Source organism: Zeugodacus cucurbitae, chromosome 2 (genome assembly GCF_028554725.1).
Source record: "Zeugodacus cucurbitae isolate PBARC_wt_2022May chromosome 2, idZeuCucr1.2, whole genome shotgun sequence".
Classification (NCBI taxonomy): Eukaryota; Metazoa; Arthropoda; class Insecta; order Diptera; family Tephritidae; genus Zeugodacus; species Zeugodacus cucurbitae.
In genome coordinates, this window is record NC_071667.1 from 56,799,405 (window position 1) to 56,814,499 (window position 15,095).

Sequence of the window (15,095 nt, forward strand, 5' to 3'; positions counted from 1 at the left end):
GTTTTCGAGAGGAAAATTTTGCGCAAGATATATGGTCCTCAGAACATTGGCAACGGCGAATACCGCAGACGATGGAATAATGAACTGTACAAGTTATACGACGACATTGACATAGTTCAGCGAATAAAAAGACAGCGGCTACGCTGGCTAGGGCATGTTGTCCGAATGGACGAAAACACTCCAGCTCTGAAAGTGTTTTATGCAGTACCCGACGGAGAAAGCCGAGGAAGGGAAGGCCTCCACTCCATTGGAGGGACCAGGTAGAGAGCGACCTGGTTACACTTGGGATCTCCAACTGGCGCCGAACTGCGAAGGAAAGTGAAAAGTGGCGCGCTACCATCGATTCGGCTATAACCGACTAAACGGTTTCAACGACAATCACATATATGACATACCTCCTAAACAGTATTAGTTCAAATATCTTTATTGGTGTTTCATTTATACATTGTACAGTAAAAAAATCAGATTGAATTCAAAATTGTGTTATACTGTATGTGTGTATGTCCAACAAGCCTTCGTATGAGGAGTAGGCGTGGTCATTATCCAATATCCGTCATTTACATACTGTATGACAGGGTGCGAAAGAGAAATAACTCCATGCTACTATACATTGAAGTTTACTCAGATATCTCTGAAACTGTTCGACGACCGTATCAACTCTGTTCACTTTTCAGAAGATTACTGACTTAACGTTCTCCTTCCGTTGCATACATTCCAGAGACGAGACTATACTTTCATAACCATAAAAACTATGAAAAATAAATAGCCCATTTCAAAGAATTTTGTATTGTCTTTCTTACCCTGAAAATATGATAGAACTTGCAGACGATGGATGCAATACCATTTCGAAAACCCTTGAAAATTTTTAAATTGTTTGTTTTTGACCAAACAGTTTTTTGTTAGGAAATAAAAGCATATAAAATATTTAAATTTTAAAACAATTGTCTTTATTTATTGCAAACAATTAAATAAAATTTTAATAATATAAATGTCATATAACTTAGTTTCAAAAGTATACTAAATATATGTATTTAACTACGTTTATAAAAATATTAACTATTTCTTATATGTTAAAATAAAACTTAAACCTCAGCAAAGGGAAGACGCTTTAATCACCAAATTTATGTGTTTTGTTTTTCAATATCAAAGGGAAGCATAAAAATTTGTAAATAAATTGGACATACTAAATAAAATTATACTAGGAAACTCTATGAACTAAATTTAGATTTAAAATATAAATATTGATGAAAAATTTCAGTGGAATTTCATTTTGCACAATATTATAAAGAATAACTGGGTTAAGTGTGCCAAAGTTTTGTAGCAAATATTAAGATTTTTTTTTTAATTTTTGCTAATTTTAAAATTTAGTTTAAACTTTAAAAAATATATTTCTAAAAATTACTTTTCATCACAAAAATTGTAAAAAGGCTTGTCATTACAATTTAAGTACCGACTTTTTGAAATCAATTATCATTTTCAGATTATTTTTTTTTTAGTTTTCTAAAATGATGGCTTAATTTTGTAATTTTCTTTTTACTTATTTTATGATATTATAATTTTAGATTTATAGAACTAGTTGTATTTTAGCAAAGCATTTATATACAGAAAAAGTTTAAAATTTTTTATTATTTTTGTGATATAAGCATACAAACTAGTGTATAATTCGAAGCCATATCCTAAAAATACTAGGTTTTATACATAAATTATATAATAGAACTGGAAGCGTTGGCCTTGGGCTGAGTAAAAAACTCTGTTTTACACTTATAATTAATTAAATTATATATTAAAATTATTTTTTAAAGCTTTGGAACGATTTTCATTTGGTAAGGATTATATATAACTAATCTTTATATTAATTAAAATATATATATTGTTTTTAATTTTTTTTATATATAAAAAAATATCAAAAATCTTCAACTAGCATAATAAAAAATATACGCTTAAATTGCTAAAAACTCAAATAATTTGAGATCTTTGGAAGCATATAAAACCTACTAAATATACTTATTTACTAAGAGTATATAGCGTTTACTTGGTATACGAATTATGTCTTTGGTGTGAACTGTAGTGTTGATCAAATGCAAATATGAACAACTTAATAGTGTAAATGTGCGCTTACTTTCACTATGCTAAACTAAAAGCTGCCTGCAGAAGAAAATACCGTTATATGGCAGCGGCGAATTAATTAAAATTAGTTTGAAATAGGCTTATATAGGCAGCCAACGCCTGTATTGCTGCCGCTGAGGCTAATATAAGTTGCTGCTGCTGCTACCAAATTGATTGTGCCACGAATGCAGCTAGTGCAACACACAAACAACAAACAAAATGGGTACTCGTGAGTCTCTCTGTGTGTGTATGTGTGTGAGCAAAGCACACGCGTCGGCACTACATGAAACTCTGCAAATAATCCATTTCGAAATTATTTGCATAATCCGATCCGGCATTGGCAGCACTGTTGCTGCTGTTGTTTTTGTTGTTGTTGTTGCTATTGGCACAAGTGCTTTCAGCCACGTCGGCATTTTGTCCATTAGCTGTTTGCGCTACAGCGTTGCTGCATTGTTTATTTGCGCTAATGGCTTGTGCCGCGTCGCCGGCGACAGCGCCTTCGACAGCCACATTATTTGCGGCCTTCATTGTCGGCTGTTTATTGGCTGCCGCATACGTATCATTACCGCTGGGACTATCGCCGATATCGGCCGCCTCCTGCTCGAATGTGTCGGCCAACATGCGTTTCACATACTCGAACGAGACGAACTCCTCCAATGGTGCCCGCGGTGGTGTGGTGATGGTGATGGTGGTGGCATTGCTGTTAATATGCTTACACGCTGTCGCTGTTGCTGCCACTGCTGCCGTCGACGTTGCAGCTGTGCGTGCCTTCACCGCTGTGGATTGCGTCATATCCGCGCTAATGTTGCTAATAGCCGTTATATTAGCGGTATTTGTATGAACCATATATTTGTTGCAATTAGTTGGTGTATGCCATGCAACGGTATGCGCTGTTGTTGCACACGTTATTGACTGTTTGTTGGCGTCGTCGTCGTCGACTGTGTTGCTACAGTCGTTGTTCGTGGCCTTTGGGCTTAATACCAAAAATTGACCAAGTTCTTTTAATTGATTGATATGTTCATTATTGCTGCTACAACTGCAGTGGCTATTGTTGTTGTTGCTACTGCCACTGCTGTTGCTGTTGTTGCTGCACACACTCATCGTATCCATTTCCTGTGTGTCGTGGCGTCGCATGCCATATGCCACATGCCCAGCGCCCGTGGACTTGTTAATGGCTTCATTGTTGTCACTGTTGCTGTTGCTGTTGTTGTCGTCACTGCAATCAATTGAATTCTCATTTTGATTGTGTTCGATGGTTACAATGCAATTTGACAACTCATTAAAGTTCATCGAATTGCTTTTGCTACCATTTGTGGTGTACTCGTGTTGTTTCGCATTGCCAACGGTGTTGTGGTTGTTGTTGTTGTTGTTGTTGTTGTTGTTGTGTTTGCCACCGCTGGTATTAGTCGTGGCAACAAATAATGCGGCCATGTTGCCGCTGTTGCTGTTGATACTCAACGCATTATTGGCATGTTGCCGCATCGTATATGACATGGCTGTTGATGCCTTGTACATGGGCGTCGTCGCCGCTGTTGTTGTTGTTGTTGTTGGTGTTGATGTTGACATTGCGCCTGCCAATAGTTGGGTAGGCTGCACAGCAATTGCTGTTGTTGTTGTCGCTTGAGTTGTTGCTGTCATTAACTCATCGTGATTATCATAATGAGAGAGCTTATTGTTCATGTTGTTCTTGCCATTGTTGTAATGTGTTGACATCTCACTGCAACTATTGCTGCGCTGCTGTCGTGTTTGTGTGTACTGTTGCATTGACTGCTGACTCTGACACTGACTCTGTGTATTATTCATTAATTTGCTGCCAATTAGTGTCGTTTGCGCTAATGCTTTTGTTGCCACCGTTGTTGTTGTTGTTGTTGGTAATGTTGCAACATTTGTTGTTGTTGTTGCTATTTGCGCCTCTAATGTCGCGCCGCTGGCTATTTGCACTGTTGTTGCATGCGCCAGTGATGATTCCGAGTGGCGGCGCATTTTTGCTGTTGCCAGTTGGCCATTGTTGTTGTTGTTGACTTTTTTGTTGCCACTGCTGGCACTTGCCGCGCTCGCTGACTTTCGTCGTCCCAAATGGCCGTTGGCATTGCGAAGCGCGTGATTTTTCACATGCTTACGCAGGCTCGATGGATCGGTGTAGCGTTTCGTGCAGCCGGCCAATTGACAGGCGTAGGGTTTCTGTAATGAAAAAGAAATAATGAAAGTTAAAAAGAGTTGCCACATATGTGAATTTAAGAAATATATAAAATTGAATTTATTGAAAACTGTTAAATATCGGTTGCCAATTTAATATGTAAATAATATAAAAATTAAAATTCAAAATTTGCGCAGAGTTGCCAGATGATGATAATAAATAAATATATTTAGATCAACATAAAAATGTATATTTATTACAATAAAAAAAACCGATAGAATTATTAATTATTGTAACACAAAACATTTAATTTACAGCTAAAAAAAATTTAAAAGGGTTGCCAGCTGTATTTTACATAACAAAAAAATAAAGTTCTTGCAAAATAATTAAAATAAAAATATTTTCTACATTTATGTTAATGCAATAATAATAATTTTTAAAATTAAAAAAAAATAATAATAATAGAGTTGCCAGTTGTGTGTAATTTCGCTTACAATTTTTTTTCGAAATAAATAAATATTACAGAGTTGCCACTCATGCATATGTACATATATAATTAGCATAACCTTAAATTATAAATATACTGAAATGTATGTAAATATTTTAGAGTTGCCACCTAATATTAATTAAAATTTATTTCAAAATAAACAACAAGTTGAATAAATTGAATAAAATAATTTGCATTACTACATATAATGTCGAACTGTGGAGCATAATTATATTCTTAGACGATATTGCCACCCTTCTTTATTATTCGATAATCATATAATTAATGTTAAAGCAAAAAATATATTTTTTCTGACATTTCCACATGTTTTTAATTGATTTAATTATTTAAAAAAATCTCAAATATAAACATATACATAATTCACAGATTTCATATATGCGCCTAAATGTAGGCAACACCACAGAATCTGAGTTTCCAAAATTTCGAAAACCAATTTGCCTTTAGAATGCCATCGTATTAGAGGTGTGCAGCAGCTGTACGCAGCACTAAAAGCGGTCACTACGGTCACAGCAACAACAACAACAACGATAAATTTCATAAAGCAGCAACTCAAAAGCATAGTAACTCATAATGCCACTGTCGTACGCGAATGCGACCAACAAAGCGGCAAACAGCTACCAGCTACAGCTAGTTACACGCAACAACAAAAACGACAACAACACCGTAATAATGCAGGCAAAACGGGGCAAAAACAATCATAGCGAACTTCAGCAAAACGTAAATCATTTAATACATGCATTTGAAAGCATTTGCGGTAACATGCATAAAGCTGCCACACGACATGTTGCACTCACTGCTGACTGGTAGACACCGAGCGCAAATTTCGCTTTCTTCGAAATGTTGCAAGCGGCAGTGGCAGCGCCAAGCAACCAACAACCAGTTGAGAATATAAACATAACTGTATGTAAGTGTCTATGTGCGCGTGTGTGTTTGCTTGTGGCACGCATGCAGTTTGCCTGTGCCCTTTTATGCATATTGTATGGGTATTATTGCTATTTACAAGCAGCTACTCGGTGATATTGTTGTGCACTAGTTGTTGTTGTATTATTATTGTTGTTGTAGCTAGTGCTATTTCTCTTGCCATTGCCATGGCGGCGCTTGTCCTCGATATTGCTAATAATTTCATGTTTGTTGTTGCCATTTTGTGGCTCTCAAGTCGGCAGCATTTAACTGCTGCAAAGCCACACACACACTCAAGCATAGTATGTGTTTGTGGGTGCAGTCTGTCGTTGCATGCAGTTGCATGTTGAAGCGATAAATCAAATAAACAGCCAAACTTCTAACTAACCAACAAAAGCAGTATGCTTGCAACAACAACAAACACATATGCTGCCACTGAAATTCACTTTGTGCGCTGGCCAGCAATACATATAACGCATATATGTATGTATATACATTTTTGACTTTACTGCCCTCCACACATACACACACACTTGCTTTGTAATGCTGCCACAGCAATTACTTAGTATTTGCTGCATACACAGGACTTAGTGCTACTAATACTACCGCACACGCATAGGGCTGCCACAGTGACGCTTTATACCCCTTTGCTGTGGCTTTCCGACAGACTTGCAGCGTGCGCTCTTGTTGTTGTTGTTGTTGCCTTCTTGCATTGCATACTTTGTGCGTTCGAGTGCATCTTGTTGTTGTTGTTGTTTCCTATTAGCTTAGCTGATGAATTTTGCAATAAAGCATATGTTGTTGATAGGTCAATGGTGCAACAGCCACGGCGACTTGACTTAATTTGTAGCAAAGCATTTTAACAGCAAAGCGTGCATTTTTGGTGCTCGCAACATTTTGTCTAAAAGCTTTCAACATGTTGCAAGTAACTGCGTAATACAAAAGTGGCAGCGAAAGCAGTTCCAAGTAGTTAGAACATGCAATTAAAGTTAGCAAGGTTATTTATGGCATGACGGCACCTACTTTAACTTTCAAAAATTATGAAAATATTGAAAATTTATTTTTAAATACGGTTCTGAAGTAAATTATTGAATTACGTAAGGCCAGAAATGCACGAGAGTTACCTCAAACCTACTATTTAAGCGGCTATATCATATGAACATCCGTTCATGTTAAATACATTTAAAAAATTAAGGCAAGAGATTGTTTTCAAAAATCTGTAGCATACCTCTAGGCGCACAATTATTTTTTCACTATGTGTCCTTCTACATTGAACTTATAAATTTTTTGACTAAGTGGACTGATAATAAAATTTTCTAGCGATTAATTTTCTGAAGTTTATTGACCCTTCAAAGCTCTTTAAGATAGTTTTATTTTGACTCTGAATCCTAAATCTATTAACAGTTCGCTTAAAATCCCTATTCATTCAGAATTAGTATATAGAGTGCTTTATCACTTCCACTCACCGTATCATAGTGTGTACGCTGATGCTTGGCACGATCCGAACTATTGCTGAAAGCTTTCAGGCAACCGCTATATTGGCAGCCGTACGGACGTTCGCCGGTGTGAGAGCGCTGATGAATTTTCAAATTTTCCAAACGTGAGAATGCCTTGTTGCAAGTGGGGAACTGTGAAAGAGGAGAAAAATTAAAGAAAATAAATTAATAAAAAAATTTAAGAATAAATCTTAAAAATTATAAAAAACTTAAAAGAACAGATTTTTTAAATATCTCAGCACACCTGTGCGACAGCATCTGAGTTCATTTACCAGACGTATCTTAATGGTGCGCGTAAATGCAACTGTACACTGCGTATATAACGGCATTTCATATCCATTGCATTAGTCGTCTACATATGCTCATATATCTATATATATACAACTATATCCTTTGCATAGTATAAGGCGCTGGCAAGCAAAACGCCAGCAGCCATAAGCAGCAAAAATGGACCGTTAATATTTGTTTATTTCGTTTTTATGTCTCTTTTATAATGAAAAACGCTCAAACCGCTGGCAGCCTTTGGCAGTACGCCTGACGAAATGGATTGAGATCACAGAACAAATGTCCTTGTAACATTTGTGGCGCATGCAAATTGCTTGGCTGACAGCTATAGAATTTTTATTTCGCCTGTTTTTGCATTTCTCATTTCTCTCACTCCAATTTGAATATTTCTTTTAATAATAATCCTTTCACGTTCGTCTATGACGAAATATAAAATGGCATGTGTCATTTTTATTGCTTCAACAGTGGATACTGTTATTCAATAAACAACCGTTGTATGCGGCGTCGTTAGCGCAAGCGGCAGGCAGTACAAATACCTTTATGTGCGGAGTGAGGAGTATTTGTTTCGAAAATAAACAAATGAAATTGAAGGTATGGCGGTATATATAGCATTAGGGTGGGTCATAAACTGACAAAAATGAAAAAAAAATAAAAAAAATATATTTTTTCTACAATTTCATTGAAATGTTGCAATCGATGATAGCACAATCATAGATATATTTCTAGTTAAGCTCGTTATAGTTATAAAAAAAATAATTATCTCTTTTATTGAGAGTATTCTGAACTAATGGAGCGCTTAAGGGGTTAGGGGTAGTCAGGAAAACCGCTCGGTAGATTTTAATGAAATTTCTACAGCTTTTAGAATGCATAATAAACTCAGGCCTGAACCAAAGATTTTTTTTTTCAAAAATTTCGATTTTTTAATACCAATTAACTGTAGATTTTTTTCCGAAAATCTAGAAAAAAATTTCCTGAGGTCGCCATTTTGTTAACTTTTGAAACAAAAAAAAAAAACCTTAGATCAGGCCCAGGATTATCCATATTTTTTTTATCCGATTGATTTTAGATGAATCTCCAAGGACTTATGATTGTCACCGCAAGGATCTTTTTTTGAAACTGGGTCAAAACAGGCAGCTATAACTTTGGAAATTATAATATATATATTTCCAGAATTTTCTCTAAGAAAACTTTTTAATTTTTTTGACAAAATTTTTTGATTTTTTGAAAAATCAAAATATTCTGTATATAACCCCTTAAGTCACCACACCTTAGTCATTTACAACCTTACACAATTGATATTTAATAACTTTCACTATTTTTAATTATATTTTCTTGACATCAGTGGTCTAAAATTAAATGAAATATAATTTTTTTTTTTAATTTCTTCATCACTTTTAAGCACCACCCTAATGTTTCGTATTATTCAATTCACACGTGCACATAAAAATGCCCTTTCAACTCGTTTTTTATGCTCACCGTACATTTCCCCTTTATTATTTTAAACTCTTTAACATAAACAAACGTTCCTCCATACATGCATTACATTTTCTAAAAATAGCAACAACACAAGTGCAACATAAGCAGAGTCGCATGTGAGACCGATTGCTGCGTGGAGCACGTATATGTGTTTGTGCCTGTGTGTATATGTTGCATGCAACTTCATTTGCTTCAAACAAACTCACAGCTGTGCATTTGAGTGTTCGGTGTTCGGTGCTCAGTGCACAGGTCCCAAGTCCATTGCCAACATCTTGACTTGTCATCAATACACCAAAGGCTGGATAGACTTTATAATGTAAATATTTATGTACAAACATGTGTATTCCATATATACAAATTTAATTACTTCAATGCTTTACAAAACACATAAAATATATTTGATTAATTTTCATGGATTTTTATTGAAACATACTAAGTCAATTTTTTGCAATTTTGCCTTAATGTCCAGCACTTATCGATATAAGTTCATCATTTAATTTGATTATCGCTATGTTATAGCCAACGTTCTCCAATATACATGATAACTCTAGAGTTTTAGTCTAAAATGAGACTAATACATATTCTTCAAGAGATCTATCAGACTGTAAGAGTTAACGTTCTGCTATAGTGATATGCACCACAAAACACGATGCGATATAATCTCACTGAAAAAATTTCCTGAGTTGCTTTAGATTCGACACAAACTTCAAGAATGGCGAATCGAACAAACAACTGGTCTATGCTGGACTCATTAAAGAGATGTGCTTAGTAAGGTTGGGATATGTGAATATTTACCAGATAGTTAAAGGTCTGTCGATTTAAAAATTATAAAGTTGTAAATCACAATAATGGTCTAAAAGACTGTGATTGACAGTGCCTGCTAAAACGGAAAGCTTCGCCTCTTTCTCAGACCTCTATTTCATTCGTTCAATTGAGACTAGAATACATGCAATGGTGCTGAAACCAGAAGTTGACTCTTGAAAGACAAAATCTGTATACAGTCTATAGGATGGTTCTATAACTTATTTCTCAGCACCTTAAGACATACTATTTCGCAATTAATGAGGAACCATATGTAGCCCCTATAACAGTTCATCAACTTTTTTCTCTCTTGCTTATTTCGGGTAACTAAAAACAACAAATTCAACTTACCGGACATTTGTTCGGCTTCTCGCCACTGTGCACACGCATGTGTATCAAGAGCTTGTAGCGCGCATTGAAGGGCTTATAGCGACGTGGACAGTCCAACCAAAAGCAGGAGAAATCTTCACGCTTTTTCGCGTCCACATGACGTTTCTCGATATGCGCCACAAATTCAGCTTGGTTGGGAAATTCCTCATTACAATCGGTCCAACGGCATATTTGCGGCTCATCGATGTAGGCATCCATTTGTTCTAAGTCTTGTTGCGCCACAGCGCCACGAGCGTGTGCATCATAACTCGTATGGCAAGTTGATTTCTTTTCAACGCCCGGTGAAGTGTAACGGCGACGACGACGTGCCGGCTGTTGTTCTAATTGATTTTTATTGTTGGTGTTTGAGTTGATGCCGGCGCAGTCGCTAATGTGAAACACAGAATCGTTATCATCCTCATTTACATCATCAAATGCACGTTCGCTGCTCGCCGCCTGCAGGGCGAAGTCGAGTGAGTTCTCCTCTTCGAAATAGCCAGCAATGTCCACATCGACATCCTCATCGCCGCTCATGTGATTCGATTGTTTGGTGCTGGCCGAGCAGAGCTCATCGATGAGCTCCTCATGCATCTCGTCCAACTCGTCGATGGTCCAAATGATTTTGTGTTCACGATTCGGTTTTTCCGCATGCAACAAATTGCAGTTTTGATAGTTCTCGGGCAAATGATCGTAATTGTGTACAACAGCCGCAGTAACCGGCACGGCGGTGGAGCCGTATGGCAGCCATTTCTCTTGTATTTGCTGTTGGTGCTGTTGTTGCTGCTGCTGACACTGGTACTGCGGTGGCTGTGTGGAGATCTCCTCATGCCCAAAGGCGTAGTCATAGTTGTAGACAGACTCATATTTAGGCGTGCCAAAGGTGGACATCATCGAGGGCAACTTAATAGTCGTCGACTCTTGTTTAATCTCCGGCGTTAGTTGTGGCATGTACTGCGTGTCGTACGACTGATAGGCGTAGCTGGTGTTGCTCGGCTTCGGTGAATGTTTCAATTGAGCTTGCGCTGCCGCCGTCTCGGCCGCTGCGGCATTCGCAATCGTGTCTGCTAGATTTAATGTCATCCAGGGGTCGAGCGGTGGCGAAGAGCAGGGTGACTGATTTTTCGATTGACAATTGATTTCATCATAGTTGTAGTATTCGATGTCCAAGTTCAAACAGTCAGTGGTCACAGTGCCGGCCGACAACATTTGACTGTCACCGAGGTCGCAACTGCTATTGCTGTTACTGCAATTGCTCTCAACGCCACCGAACACCGTTGACATTTGCTGTTGGTGCTGCTGTTGTTGTTGTAGCGCCTGATAATTTCCATCTGCCAGCACAATGCCACCCACCATTGCCGGCGAGGGAGGCACACTACACGGTGCGTAAGTCGTCGCTGTGACGTAAGGACTGTAGGGCGTGCGTGGCGAAAAAGACGCTTGTAAACTATTTGTCACCGACAAACCGCCACCTTGCGGCATAACTGAACCCACCGTTGCCGGTGAGTTCACAAAGCTGCAGCTTGTCTCACAATCTGCCGATATTAAACGTGCTATATCCTCCGGCTCGAAACGGAACACATCCTGGGCGTTGCTACCACCGCCCTGGCAAGCTGTCTGCTTTTGTCGATTATATTGCTGTTGTTGTTGTTGCTGTTGCAACATGACCTCATCGCTGTCAGCACAGCAAAAGCTGACGTTAGTCGACGAAGCGTTGCCACCGCTGCCGCCACATTGACTACCAGTTATACAATCCACTGTGTTGTTGTTGCTATTGCAGCTACCATAAACCGATGTGGGCGTCTCAACCATGTAACTGAGCGAAAAATCCGGAAAGCTCAACTCAGCGCTGGTGAAGTCCGTATAGCTGTGACTGCTGCTGCCGCCGTAAGCTGCTTTCAAATTACAATTCGGTGCAAGAAAGTCAACGCTCTGTTGTTGTTGTTGCTGCTGTTGAAGGCTGAGCTGATGTTGTTGCACAATTGCCGATTCTTGGTAGTTATCCTGCTCAGTCTTGGCACTTAACATGTGTGCACTGAGCGGCGGTGACATGAGTAGCGCACAGTTATTGCCGTTGCTACTGCTTGTGTTGCTGTTGTTGTTGCTGTTGCTGCTGCTATTAGCATAATTATTAGGTGTAGATGCTATGGCATCCATGGCTGGATAAAGTGGTGAATAGAGCGGTGAAGCTGGTGGCAATTTAATTTGTGGCAACATTGTGGTATGACTGACACTTTTTATGTTGTTGCTACTGCTATCGTTGTTGTTGTTGTTACCGTTAGTTGGCGAGCTGCTGGGGAATGACACTTTTACGGCGCTCAACGGTGATATGCTGAGACTTGGTGGGCTCACTTTCATGGTGGCAGACATGTTGAGTCGTTTGCTATCTTTCTAATTGAGATTGTTTTCTTTTTGTTGAAGTTCAGTTAACTTTTAGTTTACACAGTTTAGCTATACAATTTAATTTTTTTATATAATTATTTATTGTTTTTATTGAATTTCCTTTATTTCATTAGAAAGTTTACTAAATATTATAAATTTTTTCCAAAAAAAATTGTTGAATTATGTTTACGAATACTTCATTAAGAATTTTTATGAATTATTTTCCAATTTTACCTTCGAAATTTTATTTTCGAAATTATTATGTTCGAATTTTTTCGAAAATAGTTTCACGATTTTTTTATTAGAATTTTTATGAATTGTTTTCCAATTTTACCTTCGAAATTTTATTTTCGAAATTATTATGTTCGAATTTTTTTCGAAAATAGTTTCGCGATTTTTTTATTATTTAATTTTTGATATGCGTTCATTAAGAATTTTTATGAGTTATTTTCCAATTTTACCTTCGAAATTTTATTTTCGAAATTATTATGTACGAATTTTTTTCAAAAATAGTTTCACGATTTTTTTATTATTTAATTTTTGATAAGTGTTTCTGATATACGATTTTTTAAATTTTAATTATTTTCGAAATTTATGTTTTCGAAATTTGTGTTTTTCGAAAATGTAGTTTTCGAATTTTTTTCTTTTATTATTTAGTTTGTGATGTTGTATATAATAAACTTTTTAATTTCATATATTTTTTCGAAATTTATGTTTTCGAAATTCTTTTTCGAAATTTTAATTTTCAATTTTTTTTTTTCTTAATTTTATCTTTTCAATATAAGTTCATTATTATTTCACAATTTTTTCTTTCAGTTCAAGTAATTTCCGTCGCCAATCTCTTAAATTTCAATTTGCTGCACATTCGAAAAAAACACTTTATGCCACACATAAATGGCTGATGTTTAATGTTTTCAACGCGCGTTCGCCAATTGTGCGCGCATTGACGCAAAGTGCTTAAAACGTTTCTTTTTTCACTCAAGTTCCGCCCGCAATACGGTGGCGCGCGTCTGTCGCGTGTCCGTTGTTGAATAATGCGAATCACTGCGGCGTGCTAAATTGTCACCTCTTGCAGAGCGACGACACTCAGACTGCCAGCGCTGGTCCATTTCATTTTAACACGAAAAAATTAATTATTCTCTTGTTGTTGTTGTGTTTGTTTCGAATTGTGTCTTTGGTTTCGCTTAGCGAAATTTTGGCAACGCTGCCAAAAAATTAAGCGACTCGACGCGGGAAATCCCAATGACTACGCAGAAATAAGGCGATCGGCACGGTTTTGAATTTCCACTGTTTAATAGAACAAAAAACAATAACTAACAAAGTGTATATTAGCAATAATTTGTGTCTGCGTGCATTCGTGTGAAAGATTTTCGTTTTGCCTAACGCACTCAAGACACCCGCCTCCGATCACGTTTCGTTCGTTAATAAATCGGTGTGTCCGTTGTTGCAACGTTTTAAATGCGTGCAGCAACAGCAGCAGCAGCGGTAATGTCTTGTGTCTTTGGTGCTGCACATATGTAACAACAAAAATAGCAACAACAACATCAACAGCACCAATAATGATGCTGCACATGTGCGACAATTTACATACAAACACACACACCCAACACGCATCAGCCAACCAACCAACCAGCACATGTGCGTGCATCCTGAGGATCTGCGCCACTCGATCACTCCTTCGTCTTCCGTTATAGCTATTGTTGTTGTTGCAGCTATTGTTGCCTTTACTATTTGTGTATTGCCTATTCACACTCACTTTCTAGCGCTAGCATCTTCAAATGGATGAAACACATGTGTGTACATATATACCCGCACATATTCAGTTGTTCTCTATGTTGTTTTTGCTTTGCTACTGTTCACTTGCTTTGCGCTCATGCTCTATGTCACTTCGTAGCTTTGTTATTTCTAAATTTTTTTAATTTTTTTCTTTCAGATTTTTTTTTTTTGCCTTCCAACTCTTTCTACCCTGCTCGGCGTGCTGTAAATCGTCTTCTCTTTTCAACTTATTCTTTTTTATAGTTTTCACTGTTTTGCTGCTAAATTGCTGTTGGTTTAATTGTATTTAAAAAAGATATATTGAATTAGCCATGCAGCCCAGTAGGAAATTGGAGATTTAACAGCTTTCTTCTTCGACTCTCGAATATATTGCTTTATTTCATATCTAAAGTTATCTAATTGAATTAATAATTTAGTGCTTAGAAAACAATTGGTCCAATTGGATCAAAATATTCCAGCTGATTCCTACTGAATTTTTTTTGTAAAATCTTAAGTTGAGGTTGAAGAGGAAATAAATATTTCAAAATTCTGATTACTCTCCTTTCATTAGTTTTGGTAGTTGTTGACTCTCTCTCAAAATATGTATATTGTTTTTACACTACTAAAGCTTCTGATATGTTGTTTTAATACAACATATTTTATAATACTTTGAAGAACTTAAGTTGTTCGACACCTGGCAAGTAAAGGGTGATCCAATTTGAGGTACTTTTTCCAATAGTCTTTTTTTGTCAGGTCACGCATGAGTCGTTTTGCATTTTATCATGGAAATACTTACGCCCGAAGAATGTCTACAAATTGTTCAACTTTATTATTAAAATTCAATATAATCGGCCTACTCAGCGTACTATTCGCAACGCCGTCA

At 37.0% G+C, this 15,095-nt stretch overlaps 1 protein-coding gene across 1 annotated transcript; it reads right to left on the reverse strand.

Annotated features, from left to right (window-relative positions):
* Window positions 1-2,346: 2,346 nt before the first annotated feature.
* Window positions 2,347-12,625, reverse strand: LOC105209564 (uncharacterized). The gene is made up of 3 exons (XM_029038551.2): window positions 10,061-12,625; window positions 7,118-7,279; window positions 2,347-4,287 (listed from the first exon to the last, which is right to left on the reverse strand). The coding sequence occupies exons 1-3, from the start codon at window positions 12,443-12,445 to the stop codon at window positions 2,386-2,388; spliced, it is 4,449 nt and encodes a 1,482-aa protein (XP_028894384.2). The 5' UTR covers window positions 12,446-12,625; the 3' UTR covers window positions 2,347-2,385.
* Window positions 12,626-15,095: the final 2,470 nt, after the last annotated feature.